Genomic DNA, 14,184 nt, shown 5'->3' on the forward strand with positions numbered 1-14,184 from the left:
GGTGGCCGAAGCGTAAGTCTCACGGAACTAAGCCCCACACATAAGTCCAGGGGCGTTTTACGAGTGCTCCGCCCCGGGGCGAGTCCCAATTCTGCCTTTTAAAACAGAGACCAGAATAGATAAGATTAGGAATTTGTGACAATGTGATTGTGGTTTCTGTGGAGGATAAGATGCAAGAAGCGGACTTAGATGGTTTCGGTACGTAAAGAGGAGGGGTGAAATTCAAAAATAACCAGATTTATAAGTGGTAATTGGAAAATAGCCACAGTTTCAAAAGCAATCGAAATTTAGCCATTTTTCGTGTAAAAATAAATCTGAACGAAAACATTGTTCAAAATCCGAAAAATATTCCAGCATAATATACTGGAGTTTCAGTATAATATACTGGTCTAGCATAATATGTTGGAAGTTCATACACAGGTGCTCCAATCTCCAGTATATTATGCTGGAACTTTCCGTGTGTTATACACATGTGCACCAATCTCCAGTATATTATGCTGGAACTTTCCGTGTTGCAGCAAAATAGTGGTTATTTTTAAATGACTTTGCAAACGCCTACTATTTTTCAATGACCAATCCAAAAATTAGTTAGCCCGTTCTATTTTTACAAAGAGGAGAGGCAGCAATGCCCCAATAATGAGGTATGAGAAGTTGACGTTGACGGGTCTAAGGACATTAGTATTAGTGTTAGTGTTGTATTTTCTTAGTCATGGTTTTCTACTACTTTTTATTTTTCTTTTGTTTCAGTTTTCTTATTGGAGTGCTAATATTATTGGTTGTTGCTACAACTTTCTTTTTCATCTTTCTTGAGTTGAGAGTGTACCGAAAACAGTCTATATATCTTCTCAACGTAGGGGTAAGATATGCGTATATACTACCCTTCCAGACCCCAGTTTGTGAAAATTAAGTTCTATCCCTAAATATTTCGTTGATTAATTATAAAGGATAAACTGGTTGAGAATATAAAGTATATTACGAGAGGAACTGGCCTTTATTGTTACAGGACCAAGATACAGAAATTTATCGAATTTATATCAACTACACACGGAAAAATACAAGGTAAAAAGAAGAAGAAAATAAGGAGCATCAAACAGATTATGCATTTCTTGCTACATATAGTAAAGGATTAAGAATTTTTTCCACCAAATGAAAACTTAATCTCATGATATGACTTGATGCATTGAAAGATTACAGGGTTTAACATGAAAAGTATACTGCATTCTTCCACCATAGCTTAACAAAGGCCATGTGGTAGAATGTCAACTTCTATTAATATAAGCTCAAAAAATGTCTTATTCAAATAAACTGGAAAGTGTATAGAATGTAGTAGTCATTATCACTTTCAACTTGCGCCAAAATTTCAACCCCCCTAAATTCTCTGAGATATCTAGTTGTCAACAACCTCAATCAAGCTTGGCTCGTAATCACTTGGTGCCTCGTAGCCATGCAGATTCATAAAGGTTGCAGCAACGTTAGCAAGCCCACCAGTAGGGAGATCTTGGCGGAATCTCACACCGGGTGCCAGTCCAGGTCCACCAATTGCAATAGGAACCTATAAGGAGAAAAAAAGAATTATCGATCCCACGAACCAAACCAACAATAGGAGAGCACACATGCAATGATGCAGTTGCTAAGTTAAACCTTTCTTCCGAATTTCTAACCACTGTTTTCAATAACTCTTAGTATATGTTTCAATAGATTTTCATATTACAAAATCTCTGGAAAGATGACAAAGATAAGTATTTGATGTTGTCCTCATAAATAAACACAATCCTGAGATTTACTAATCAGGAGGTCCCCCTTACCCTCCTCCCTACTGGGGCGGAGCTAGAAGCCCGGCAACGAGTTCAGCCAAACCCAGTAAATTTTGCTCAAACAATATATTTGCGTTAAAATATTCATTAAATATGTAGAAATATTAAATTCAGAACCCAGATATTAGCACTCAAAGTCATCGTTCTAAATTCCCGAACTCATAAAGTTGAAATTCTGGCTCCGCCTCCGCCTCTCTGTACTAATCAATGTCTCCTTTCTCGCTAATAATATTCTTCTAAAACAGCTGGATCTGATGTTAGGGTAAGGAACTGCTGGAAGTATTAGAATAATGCATGCTGTTCCAGTTTTCTATATCTCAGATCGCCACGCGAAAAAAGAAAAAACAGATACAAATTTAGGTTCTCATTGCAAAAAAAAAAAAATGAATGAATTACTTACAGGTTCACAAGTGTGAGAAGTGAGTATCTGAATATTCCCGTTCTTGTCAAGAGCTGGCTCTCCCTTCTTATTTCTCTTAACCATATCTTCAGCATTTCCATGGTCGGCAGTAACTAGATATATTCCACCAACTTGTTCAATAGCATCAAGGATCATCTGCAAGAAAGATAAGTCACAACCATTACTGATGTACAATGACAGCTATCATCGCAAAACATTAAAGATATCACAAAAAGGTAAGAGAAAAATCTTATGACACTCGGAACAATTGAATCCAAAGAAGCATCATTACCTTGACAGCCTCATCAGCAGACTTGCAAGCTTCAATTGTTGCTTTGATATCACCAGTATGCCCCACCATATCACCATTAGGTAGGTTCACACGTACCTAATAAATAATTTGAAACCACGGTAAGCTTGCTATTTTAAAAAAAGAAAGTCTTGTTTGAAAACATGAACACTGATAAAGCAACTCCATATATTACCTGGTCAAATTTCCCGCTAAGGATGGCATCTCTAGTCCTTTCAGCAATCTCCAGCGCCTTCATTTTTGGCTTAACGTTAAATGTAATTCCACTGTCACTTGGAATTTCCACGTACTCTTCCAATTTCTCGTTAAAATACCCGGAGCGATTTCCATTCCAAAAGAAGGTGACATGACCAAATTTAACAGTCTCGCTGTTTAAACAAGAGTAAGAGTTGTTAATACTAGCTCAAAAATAATTATAAACTCTAGTATAGATGTTTCTTCATGTGGAATATTTTATTATGTAAATGGCATATCAATCTATCGAATAAACTCTTAATTGTATCTCTAATTCCTTTTTTCGAACACTAAAGGTTGTTTTACTTCCAGGTTTATGTTAATAAAAATAGCAGCAGCCTATACGAAAATCAGACATGAACAAATAATAAGATATCACATCAACTTACCTGCAAGCAAAAGTCCGAACACCATTGCGCACTAAATACTCCCCAGATGTCCTGTCAATTTCTGGAGGAGAAACGAGGTAGTGGCTTGGAAGCTGCAACTCACCATCATATTGGAGCATACCAGCATAACGGATTTTAGGGACTCGTACACGATCAAATTTATCAAAGTTCTCGTATTCAAGGGCCTTTGCAAGCATGACCATACGATCTGCTCTGAAGTTGAAAGTCACAACAGCATCACCGTCTAAAATAGGCCCAACGGGCTTTCCATTATCGTCAACAATAACAAAAGGGGCTAAGTACTGGTCGTTGGCGTTGGGTTCCTGCCTCAACTTTTTAACTGCTTCAACGGGATCCTTGAACTTGTGTGGAGCCTCACCAAGAACTTGAGCATCCCAACCTCTTTTTACGACATCCCAGTCATTCTGGCATTAAACGAATAAATGATAAGTAACAATAGGATACGAAGAATGAAATCCCAGAAAGTTTGTTTAAAGCATAGAAATTGGTATGACAACTAATGACAGTTGATCAAGTCAACTTGATCAAATCGGCCTGCTCAGAACAGCAGAGAAAAGCAACCGAAGGAAAAAGTACTCTAGAAGGTTCAGAAGAACTGTTTATATCACAAACAACAGAACACGTCAATGTCAATGTAGTATGGTAGTACCCGAAAAGTATTGTATTTTGAAACTCTTTTTTTTTCCCTTTTTTGATAAGCAGCGATGTGTTATTGGTGTCTGTTAGGAATACTATAAGGTAAATAAACTATAATTGAGGAGAATATTGTATATACAGTTAGGACCAATTAGGGAGTGAGATTGTTAGTATACTAGAGGATTCTATGATGTAAATTCTGATTCTATCCTAGCTTAGCACATTCCTCTACACCTTTTGAGCCCCATAGCTCGAAGGAATATTCAAGCTCAGAATTATCAAAATCTCTTCATCTCTTCATTCATTACATGGTATAGCCAGATCTATCCCTATTGTTTGGTTATCCAATGTTGAGCCTCTATGTTATGTTATCCACGCTGTAGTTGTTTAGTTCTGGGCGTACAGGTGTTTGAATATCCCACATTAGTTGAAGGAATGGGTTCTAGTTTCTTTATATGGTCTTGAACAAAGTCTTCACCTCGTGAACTAGCTTTTGGAGTTGAGTTAGGTCCCATCTCATTTTATTTATGAGACAGCTACAGACATTAAATGTTGATGTCAAAAAGAGTTGGTACAACAATATACAGTTAAAACTAAGACTGGAGAGCAATGAAACGGATTTGCTTCTTGAACAAGGAAATTAAGACAGAAGACAGTTAAGGAAGCAGTAGCACTGAGCAACAACAATAAATTTTATCTGATTATATTATTCAACACCAATCATATACCTAGACAAGTTGAAGAAATAAAATTAAATGAAATTCTATCAAGCCAGTGTTGACTAAAAGTCTCTTTAACAGATTATTGAGATGAACTCTGATGAAGGGTGCTTCTAGCTTTACGCAGGACATCAGAAGCTTTGACCAATATTAAAAGCCACAAATTTACCTCATATCGATCCATGGTAACATACATACGACCTCCGCCAGATGCAACCTGGGCATCAATACCTTTTTCACGTAATTGTGCAAGAGAATTCTCAAGATCCTCCATGAAACCCACACTAGAACCATCTAGAACATCACGCCCATCAGTGAGGGCATGGACGCGAATTCTTTTGGCACCATGCTCAGCAGCACCTTTCAGCAACAACTGCAACAAAAATCAAGATTACATGTAGCAACCTCTTTTGGCACTAGAAAATTCAATTAATATACCGACTTAAGGAAAAAAACGTACTCCCTTTATTCCACTTTATGTGACACTATTGCTATTTGGGGAGTCGAACAACATTCATTTGACCACGTCAGTTGAAAATACTTTTAAATATTTAATTACGAATTATTACTTTTTGTACAGTTTCTATACATATTATTTCAAAAAAAAAATTGAGAAGGTAACATATTATTTTTAAAAAATTGAGAATTCTATGCTCGAATTCACACCAAAATTTAGTCTGTTTGACCCTCGTACTCCGAGAAGGTTCACATAGAGTGGACGGAGTGAGTGATTGTTATTGACTTTGAAGTGAGTGGAAACCAATAGGTATCTGGAAAACGTAAATCAATCATCACTGTATTGTTTAAAAAACTGACATGCATACCTGCACTTGATCAAGCCTGGAGTGGACACCTCCATCACTCAAGAGTCCAATGAGGTGCAAAGTTCCTTTTTCAAAACATTCTTTAACGTACTTGAAACCTTCTCCCTCATATATTTTACCAGAGGCAAGGGCCAGATCAACAAGCTTTGCACTACAAAGAAATACATCAGAGACAATAATAAGCAACTACCTTTTTTTTTTAAAAGAAAAAATACCAACGTAAGAATAGCTACCCTAGCCCAGTGATTGCATAAAATCATATGGAATCAGGCAAGTATGACCAAGTCCTTAATCACGAATGGTGCTAGAAATAGGCTCAAAAACAAAACCGCTTGTTCTGCGATGTGGAGCCGTGTACGGAGGTACAGCAACGGCGGAGCCAATAAAGGAGAGAAAACAATTAATCCACAGATTGGTGTTTGCTTCCTATTTCTGTTTATTTTCTTTCTCTTTTGTTTGATTAGTTGAGACTGAGTGTTTTGGACTAAACTCCACTCAGTTCTAAAGTAACGATTTTTTTTCCCTAACATATTGGTTGAAAGTAAGGACATCACAACTTTGTTGCATGAATCATATAACATTAACTATAAACAACCAATCTCAAACTGAATTAAACAGATAAGAATCCCCAACAAAAAACAAAAATTTAAACAACCTACAAGATGTCTGAATAGTCCAGCAAAAACATGTTTTCAAAAGACAACAAAAGAATAACATGTAAAGGAATTGTCTTTCATATGTATATGGGTTAAAAAGAGAAGCAAAGAGCTCACCCTTGAGCAAAGATCCTTCCAGCACCAAGAGCATTGTGACCAACCTCACTGTTGCCCATGTCATCCTCTGTGGGAAGCCCCACAGCATTACCATGTGCCTTAATCAATCTCCATTTTTCAGGAGCACCCTATAAAAAGATTTTATCAAACACCCAGATAAATAAAACAAATCATAAATTCATAAAACAACAAAGAATAAAACAGCTTAATCGGTCTCCATTTTTCAGAGCATGTATGAAACAAAATTTAGCAAACACCCAGATGAATAAAACAAATCTTAAATCCATAAAGCAACAATCTTTAACCAAAGAAATTCAAATAAATCAGTTCAATGAGCTTAATCAATCTCCATTATTTAGAAGCACCCTATAAAATAATTTTTTAGCAAAAACCCAGACAAAGAAAACAAATCATAAATCCATAAAGCAACAATCTTTAAACAAAGAAATTAAAAAAAGCATTTACATGAGCTTTTCTAGGAACACCATATAAAAGATTTTTAGGAAAAACCCAGATAAAAAAAACAAATAATAAATCCATAAGTTACAATTTAACCCAAAAAATAAAATCTTACATTTTTGAGAGAGTCCATAACAGGAGTTTCAGCAACATGGATAGCATTAAACTCATTAGGTTTAGCCTCACCCCAACCATCCAAAACAATCACAGCTACTGTCTTTCCCTTTGGAAGTTTAGGGTGGTCTTTCAATTTCCATGCATCTCCTGAACTTCCCATATCTCAGATCTTAAAATTTTCTTCACCCAAAAAAAAAAAAACAAGAAAATTAGTACATCAATCAGATCTGTACGGTCAAATCTAAGAACATAAAAGATATAAACATAGATTTATGTAAAAGAGGAACTACCTTAATACAGATGAGGCGATATAGTAGAGGAGAAGAGAGAGCAAAAAGTGTTGTAGTGGAGAAACTAATGAACGAGTGATGGGGGTTTTTATTGGATTGCTGAGCTGAAAAATCGGAAGCCTACACTTGTTGAACAAATAAAAAAAGAATATTGTAGAAAATTCACAACAAAAAAAAAAAGGAAAACTCGAGAAAAGTGAGATGAGTTAGGTATGTCACGTGAGCTAACACGTGAGAATCTTGAAAGAATATTTAGATTTTTATTTAAGTGTTTAACTATGGACGATGTAAAAAAATGTTATACTGTTATAGCATACTTTTACATATTATAATAATAATTTAATTTATTTTTAAAAATAAATTTTTTACATGATTACCTGTAATATGATTTACAGGTGTATATAAGTTAAAAGTCTTTTTTAGTTTTGGTGATAAGGAGAAAGATCTAAAGATGCATGACTGGTGCACCAATAGTACAAAAACAAGTAAAAGGAAAAAATATTATTTTGAGTGGAGAAGGGAAAAGAAAATAAAAACGGAAGAAAAGAAAAAAGCTACGTATTAATAGTGATGGTTCACGTTGTTTTTGAGAAAACAATTATTAAAATGGAATAATTGTGAATAATTGTTTTAAGTCAAAGGGGGAAAAAAGAGTTAGGCGTGAATGGTGATGAATTACGCTGTTATTTTTAGGAAATTATTATACAAAAAATATGTTTATTACGTTTTTCCTTTTTCTTTTTTTTTTTCTTAAATAAACAAAGGGAGGGTATATGCTAAATGTGCCGAAGTAGTTATGCTTGACCAGCAAGAAAGTGATGTTTCAGGAGGCAGCTTAGTAATTTTCATAAATCACTATAGTTTATCTAATTATTATTCGTAACTACTATTTAATTATCATTTATTTGTATCACTTATATTCAAACGCGCAACCATGAATTGTATTTGTTTGCGCAACGGATACAACTAAGGCGAAATACAAAAATACAAAAAAATAAAATGCTCTTATTGAAAGTTGAACTCAAAACCTCCGCTAACTAAGCAGGAGCTCTAACCTATGGAGTTGAAAGAGCTAGTTGCCCTCTTGTTTTAGTTCAAAATAATTAATATCTTATTTCATGAATTTCCTAGGAAATTCAAATATAGCTACAAATAGTAAATTTACTGAAGCTGCGAGTGATAAATACAGTATAAATGTTTGATGTGTCGCGAATTTTCCCCTCCTCGAAACATATTTCTGTCACTTTAACTTTTGGTTGGAAAAATCAATGAAAGGTGTCTATTTTTTTCTGTCAAAAGTTTGCGTTTGATAGGGTTTGCAAAAAAAGTTACTACGTAATATATCTTTTTACAAACTTTGAATTTTTTTAAGCTTTTGAAAAACTCCTAAAAGTTCCTTTTAAGTTTTCCAAAAATTGAAGAGAAGTGTAACCTGTTTTGCAAAAACTGTCGAGCGAACACCAACTTCAAAAAAAAAAATTAAAAAAAAATCAATCCAAAAATAAATTGGCCAAAATCTTTTTCATCCAATTTTCCTTCGACCAAACACTATGAATTTGATCTTCCATATATTAGGGATTTCACATGGAAAACTAATGAAACCATAACTATGAGTGAGATCTAGTAGCAAAGCTCATACAGATAACATTTGAGGCATCTATGGGTTTTTTTTTCTTTCATGAAAGAAAATTCCATATGGGTCACATAAAGCATTCGGGTTCGCCTGCAATTGAGTGTTCGCAGAATTCCAATACCAATTTTAACATAATTAGCTCCACATTTTTATTATTCTTTAGTCATCACATTTTCTTCTCTTTGATCTACATTAACACCATCCACACGTCCGAAGTGTTCCTCAAATTTAGATCTATCAAGAAGGAATCCTTGGAGCAACAATAAAGTTATCTCTGTGTGACTGCGGCTCTTCCCCGAACCAACGAGGAATGCTTTGTGTACCGAGCTGCCTTTTTTTATTGGGTAAATTGATCAAGTACCCAATTATGTAGCAATGCAAGCTCGCATCTGACTCGTGTCATTAAGGAAATAAATAGAGGAAGAAAGATCACTATTTAGGGCAAAAGCACATATGACAATGGTCCAAAAAACAATGCTGCAAATTGGTTTTGTATGGGTTTCCTAACAGCTCCATTTTCAACCCACACATTTAGCATAAAGACCATCAGTGCTCCCACACATCCATGTGCATCAACTATTTTCTTACGATTTAATGGTCAGTATTCTGCACATCTGAGATCATAAACTCACTAGGTTGCAACCATAGTACTGGTGCCTTCAAATAAAAATGTTCAAGGCAATCCAGAATTTACAAATGACTTCAGCCCCATGGGCAATACAGAATTTACAAATGACTTCAGCCCCAAGGCTCAATTCATGCTTTGCTTCTCGTGTACAACTCAGTATTTATGTACAGCTCAATATCTATAAAAACACTTGTATTATAACTACCATCATTAACGCTAATATGTAACCAAACACTTCATTTTGTAACTAACTGAATTTCTAAGCAACTAACGTCATGTTCCTTCCCTTCTAAGTGGCCATTGCATAAACTAGTTAAAGATCAATCCAAGCCTGAGTAACTCTTCAAAGAGCTACCAAAGAACATTTAACCAATAAAGCACTTTTGAACAAACCAAGTTCTTCTGGTATCATACACTGGTTAAAGAACAATCCAAGCCCGAGTAACTCTTCAAAGAGCCACCAAAGAACATTAAACCAATAAAGCACTTTTGAATGAAACAAATTTCTCCTTTCAGTCTCCTTTTTTTGTGTGAGGAGAGGAATAATGCAGCAATGGGAAAAATAATTTTGAATAATGCCGAAGTCACAATTGTTGTATCTGCTAGGATGTAACATATGCAATATCTCAAGTAATAGAACTTCATGCATAAAAGCATACAATAATTAATTTTTAACATTTAAATACCAAGGGGAAAATTGAGCTGCATAGTGAATTCATAAGATTAGAAACAGCAAATGTAACTAATCTTCAACTTGATCAAAATCAGTTACAAACTTCCAGCTACCGCAGTACATTCACTCAACAACTATCCCTTATTATGCCACTTATAATGGACTGACATACAAGAAATGCAACTTTCAGGCAAAAGACATGTAAACAATAGCATAAATCCGGGATACCTGCGGCAGTCTCAAATATTTATAACTTTCAAAAGCCACTCATGATAGCTCCTCTTTCCTAATAGCCCGCTTTACAAGTTCATGATCATAAAAATCAATGGAATGATCAAATACATTTAACAATTTAAACAAGCGATCACTCAAAAGACCCAAACCAATTCATATTAAGCCAAGCTAAACCAATACAATGGAGTATATTATATTCCACTACTAAAATTGCATAAAATTAAAGACCACAAAAACAGAGCCACATACATATCTCAGCCTAAATTTTCCAATCAGCTCAAAATTTTAATACAATTAAACATTGCTATAATTAAAAAAAACATAAATTAAAACATCTCGTTCAATCTGGCAGTAACAGATCGAAGCTTAGAATAAACCTTACCAGCAGGAGACCCCATGATAAGGCTACAGAGCGAATCCCTAGCAATCTTAATATTGGTAAACGATCCCAATATATGAATCTTAGTATCCGCAATTACAATCCTCGTCTTCGTCGCGTTCTCTATAGCAAATTTCGTCTTTCCTCCTTTCCCTGACAATCTACCAATAGCCCTAGACAAATGCTCCCCTCGCAGCGTCTTCACATCCTTAATCTCAAACGAATCAACGTACAACTCGTCGAGACGGAGCAATGCTACGGCATCACATGTGTCGAACCCTAGCATGAAAGCGTGGACGAAGTCGGCAGATTTTTGGAGGTTGCTGATATCGGGTGTGTCGGGTCGGGTTTTGAGCTCAACCCGACGTTTCTTGAGGTTCATTCGGATATCGATTTTCATCTGCTCGTAGATTGGATTGTAGATTTCAAGCCAAGCTTTTTTTAACGGAGTGTAGCGGTGCTGTGGGACTGTCACTTTCCGGAACTGAACTTGGCCGTCGGAGATTTCGTGGGCTTTTAGAGGTTGGAAATTGGGTTTTACCGGTAGAGTTACCGCCGGTTTCTCTGTCGGAGGAGGATTGTCGATTTCCATGGTTGGCGCTGGACAGAGAGAACAGGAAAGGGGACGAGACTAGGGTTTTTGAGAGGGGTTTGTAAAGGCAACTGTGTAGACTATATACTGGTTTAGAATTCTGCTGGACCAGTGCTTAAGAGCCCACTACTATTGGGCTTATTTTCAAATATGGACAACAGTCAACATATTGTTGAAAGAAAATTTTACTCCTGTAGCAAATTATTAAGAGATTTTTACATTCCTATGCCACATAGGAAACCTTATTACCCTCAATGTTTAAAGTTTGACTTAATTACACTTAATATACCAAATTACCAATTCTATATCATAATTAATTATAGGTATAATTAATTGTACATTTTTTACTCCTTAATTAAAGGAATCTGCACGTTTTTCTCTCCTAACCCCTCAGTCCCACCCACGTTTTACCATACCCACGTTCTTTTTATCATTTTCCATCTTCTAAAACCGAATTCTCCCTCTAAATTCACAGAAAATTGAAGAAACCCTTCAACAAAGTTGGTTCCCCATTTTACTCCAGTTGAAGTTCATCAATGAAGAACAACAAAGTTCATCAAAATTGAAGTCAAATCTTCAAAGTTCATACACACATTTACCTTCAGCTTCAAATTTTCTCAATGAAGAAGAACAAACCTTCAAAGAGACAAGAGAGCAGCAATTCCACCATTGACAGCCATTAAAAAGCGTTGAAGCTTTTGAATTCAAATTTGGGTTTTCAAAAATCATTATTTATTTTGATTGGGTGTTCTTTAAAATAATTGAAAATATGTTTTGGAGTTTATATCTCAATTTTGAGGGGTTTTGGTGAAGATTAGACTTGGTTTTGACTGAAATTCAGATTGAAACTCGAAGAAGAAGAAGAAGAAGAAGAAGAAGACATATTGCAGAAATTGTAGAAAAATTATTGAAAAATTGTAGATAAATTGTAGACTGTTTTTTGCAGAAGATTTTGTAGAAGTTTTAGTCGTTTTGGATTTGTGAAAACAGAAAACAATGCATCTACAATCAGAATACAAATAATCTACAATTTATCTACAAAATATCTACAAACTGGATACATTGAATTTTAATATCCCAATTCCCATTTCAATTGTAACATAATTGGCATTTTCGACATAATTGCATTTTTTGCAGAAGATTTGTAGAAGTTTTAGTCGTTTTTGATTTGTGAAAACAGAAAACAAAGCACCTACAATTAGAATACAAATAATCTACAATTTATCTACAAAATATCTACAAACTGGGTACATTGAATTTTTATATCCCAATTCCCATCAAATTGTAGCATAATTGTGATTTTGACATAATTACGTTTTTCAGAAGATTTGTAGAAGTTTTAGCCGTTTTTTATTTGTGAAAACAGAAAATAAAGCATCTACAATCAGAATACAATTTATCTACAATTTCTGCAATATGTTTTCTTCTTCTTCTTCGAGTTTCAATCTGAATTTCAGTCAAAACCAAGTCCAATCTTCACCAAAACCCCTCAAAATTGAGATATAAACTCCAAACCATATTCCCAATTATTTTCAACAACACCCAATCCAAACAAATAATGATTTTGAAAACCCATATTTGAATTCAAAGCTTTCAAGCTTTTTAATGGCTATCAATGGTGGAAAATATGTGGAAGAATATTTACTTCCATAATTGTAGCGCGCCTAAATAGGAATATCTGGAAGAATATAATTTGATCTGATTTACGCCAAATCTTTTTAGAATATTCTGTTCCTCAATTTTAGCTCGACAAATTAGGAAGATTCAGCTACTATTAATTAGTATTTAATGATTGGTATAATAACTGTAGAAAAAATATGGACAGAACGGGTAAATTAGAAACTATGCATATTTTTTATAATAAGCTCTCATTATTAAACACCCTATTTATAAATCAAAACAATTTCAAAGTATTATTACTTATAGCTATTTTTTATATTTTATAGCAAAATATATATTTATTATATACACTACAGATGAGGCGTGAAATATGCTAATTATGTTTTTTCTATCTCTCTCTGCCCGTTAGCACACGATTTTTCTCTCTCTCAGCAAAAGATTTTTGGAGCAAATTTCTTAGAATGAATCCACCACGATTTTGCTCCTAAAAACCGAGGTTCATTACTAATTGGTAAAGTACATGGCTGGTTCTTCCTTACTACTCTGCCATTCTTATTTTTCTCTTTGCTCTCCTTTTTAATTTTTGCCATTGTTAGGTTTTGAGGAAGAAACTTCCTTAATGGTTGATTCAAGAACCCTGAAGAAGTATGCACAAGGTATATCCACTAAAATCCTCAATATTGTATTAATATTGTCATGATTCAAGCTTGTATTTTGTCTGTATTTTGGGATACAATGAAAATAATGTATTCATGTATACATGTATTCGAAGTTAGAAACCATCTATTTTAAACACAATCAAAGTATTGTACCAACCTAGTTGTATTTATCTGTATTTACTTTTTTGTGGTGTTTGTATGAAGGAAATAAAATTCTTTGTTAAACACCCGCTTACTTCATCGCCGCATACTTGTTCATACACTAACACCGACATGATCTCCGACCTCAAAGAAAAGCTTAGTCCACAACAATACCAACTCTTTGGTCAAACCTGTTTTGGTATAGTCCTCGGTATAAAGCATTGTAAAGTTCAACATCAATTGTTCAGATGCTTCATGGCACAAGAGCTTAAAAAAGGTTCTCTTGACGCATTTCTTATACATGTAAATGGCACAACATTGTGCTTTTCACTCAGGGAGTTTGCGTTAGTCACTGGTCTAAATTGTGTTGGTGGTGTCAAAGATTTTAAGTTCCACACAATGAGGCATAACAGGCTTGTGGATACATACTTTGGCGGAGCAAAGACTATGAAGAATAATTTGATAAAATGCTTTAATGCCGAGAATTTGGGTGGTTAAAATAATTGTGTCGTATTTCATACATACATTCATATTATCAAATGAGAAAAATTGCACAACCATTCCAAGACAACATTTTGACTTGGTCAAGAGCGAGAGATATTGTGATTACCCATGGGCTAAAGAGACATTCATCGCCCT

The 14,184-nt window shown here is 34.8% G+C and overlaps 2 protein-coding genes across 2 annotated transcripts; both read right to left on the minus strand.

Moving 5' to 3' along the window:
• On the minus strand, positions 1,078-7,096 carry LOC109228560 (2,3-bisphosphoglycerate-independent phosphoglycerate mutase). Its single transcript, XM_019393690.1, has 10 exons — positions 6,987-7,096; positions 6,695-6,876; positions 6,121-6,248; positions 5,348-5,498; positions 4,693-4,896; positions 3,148-3,572; positions 2,700-2,892; positions 2,507-2,602; positions 2,215-2,370; positions 1,078-1,552 (listed from the first exon to the last, which is right to left on the minus strand). Exons 2-10 carry the CDS (start codon positions 6,854-6,856, stop codon positions 1,388-1,390), a joined length of 1,680 nt encoding a protein of 559 aa, XP_019249235.1. The 5' UTR covers positions 6,857-6,876; positions 6,987-7,096; the 3' UTR covers positions 1,078-1,387.
• LOC109228563 (RNA-binding protein pno1) lies at positions 10,285-11,194 on the minus strand. The gene has a single exon (XM_019393691.1). It carries the CDS (start codon positions 11,123-11,125, stop codon positions 10,481-10,483), a length of 645 nt encoding a protein of 214 aa, XP_019249236.1. The 5' UTR covers positions 11,126-11,194; the 3' UTR covers positions 10,285-10,480.

Source organism: Nicotiana attenuata, chromosome 7, assembly GCF_001879085.1.
Source record: "Nicotiana attenuata strain UT chromosome 7, NIATTr2, whole genome shotgun sequence".
NCBI classification, from domain to species: domain Eukaryota; kingdom Viridiplantae; phylum Streptophyta; class Magnoliopsida; order Solanales; family Solanaceae; genus Nicotiana; species Nicotiana attenuata.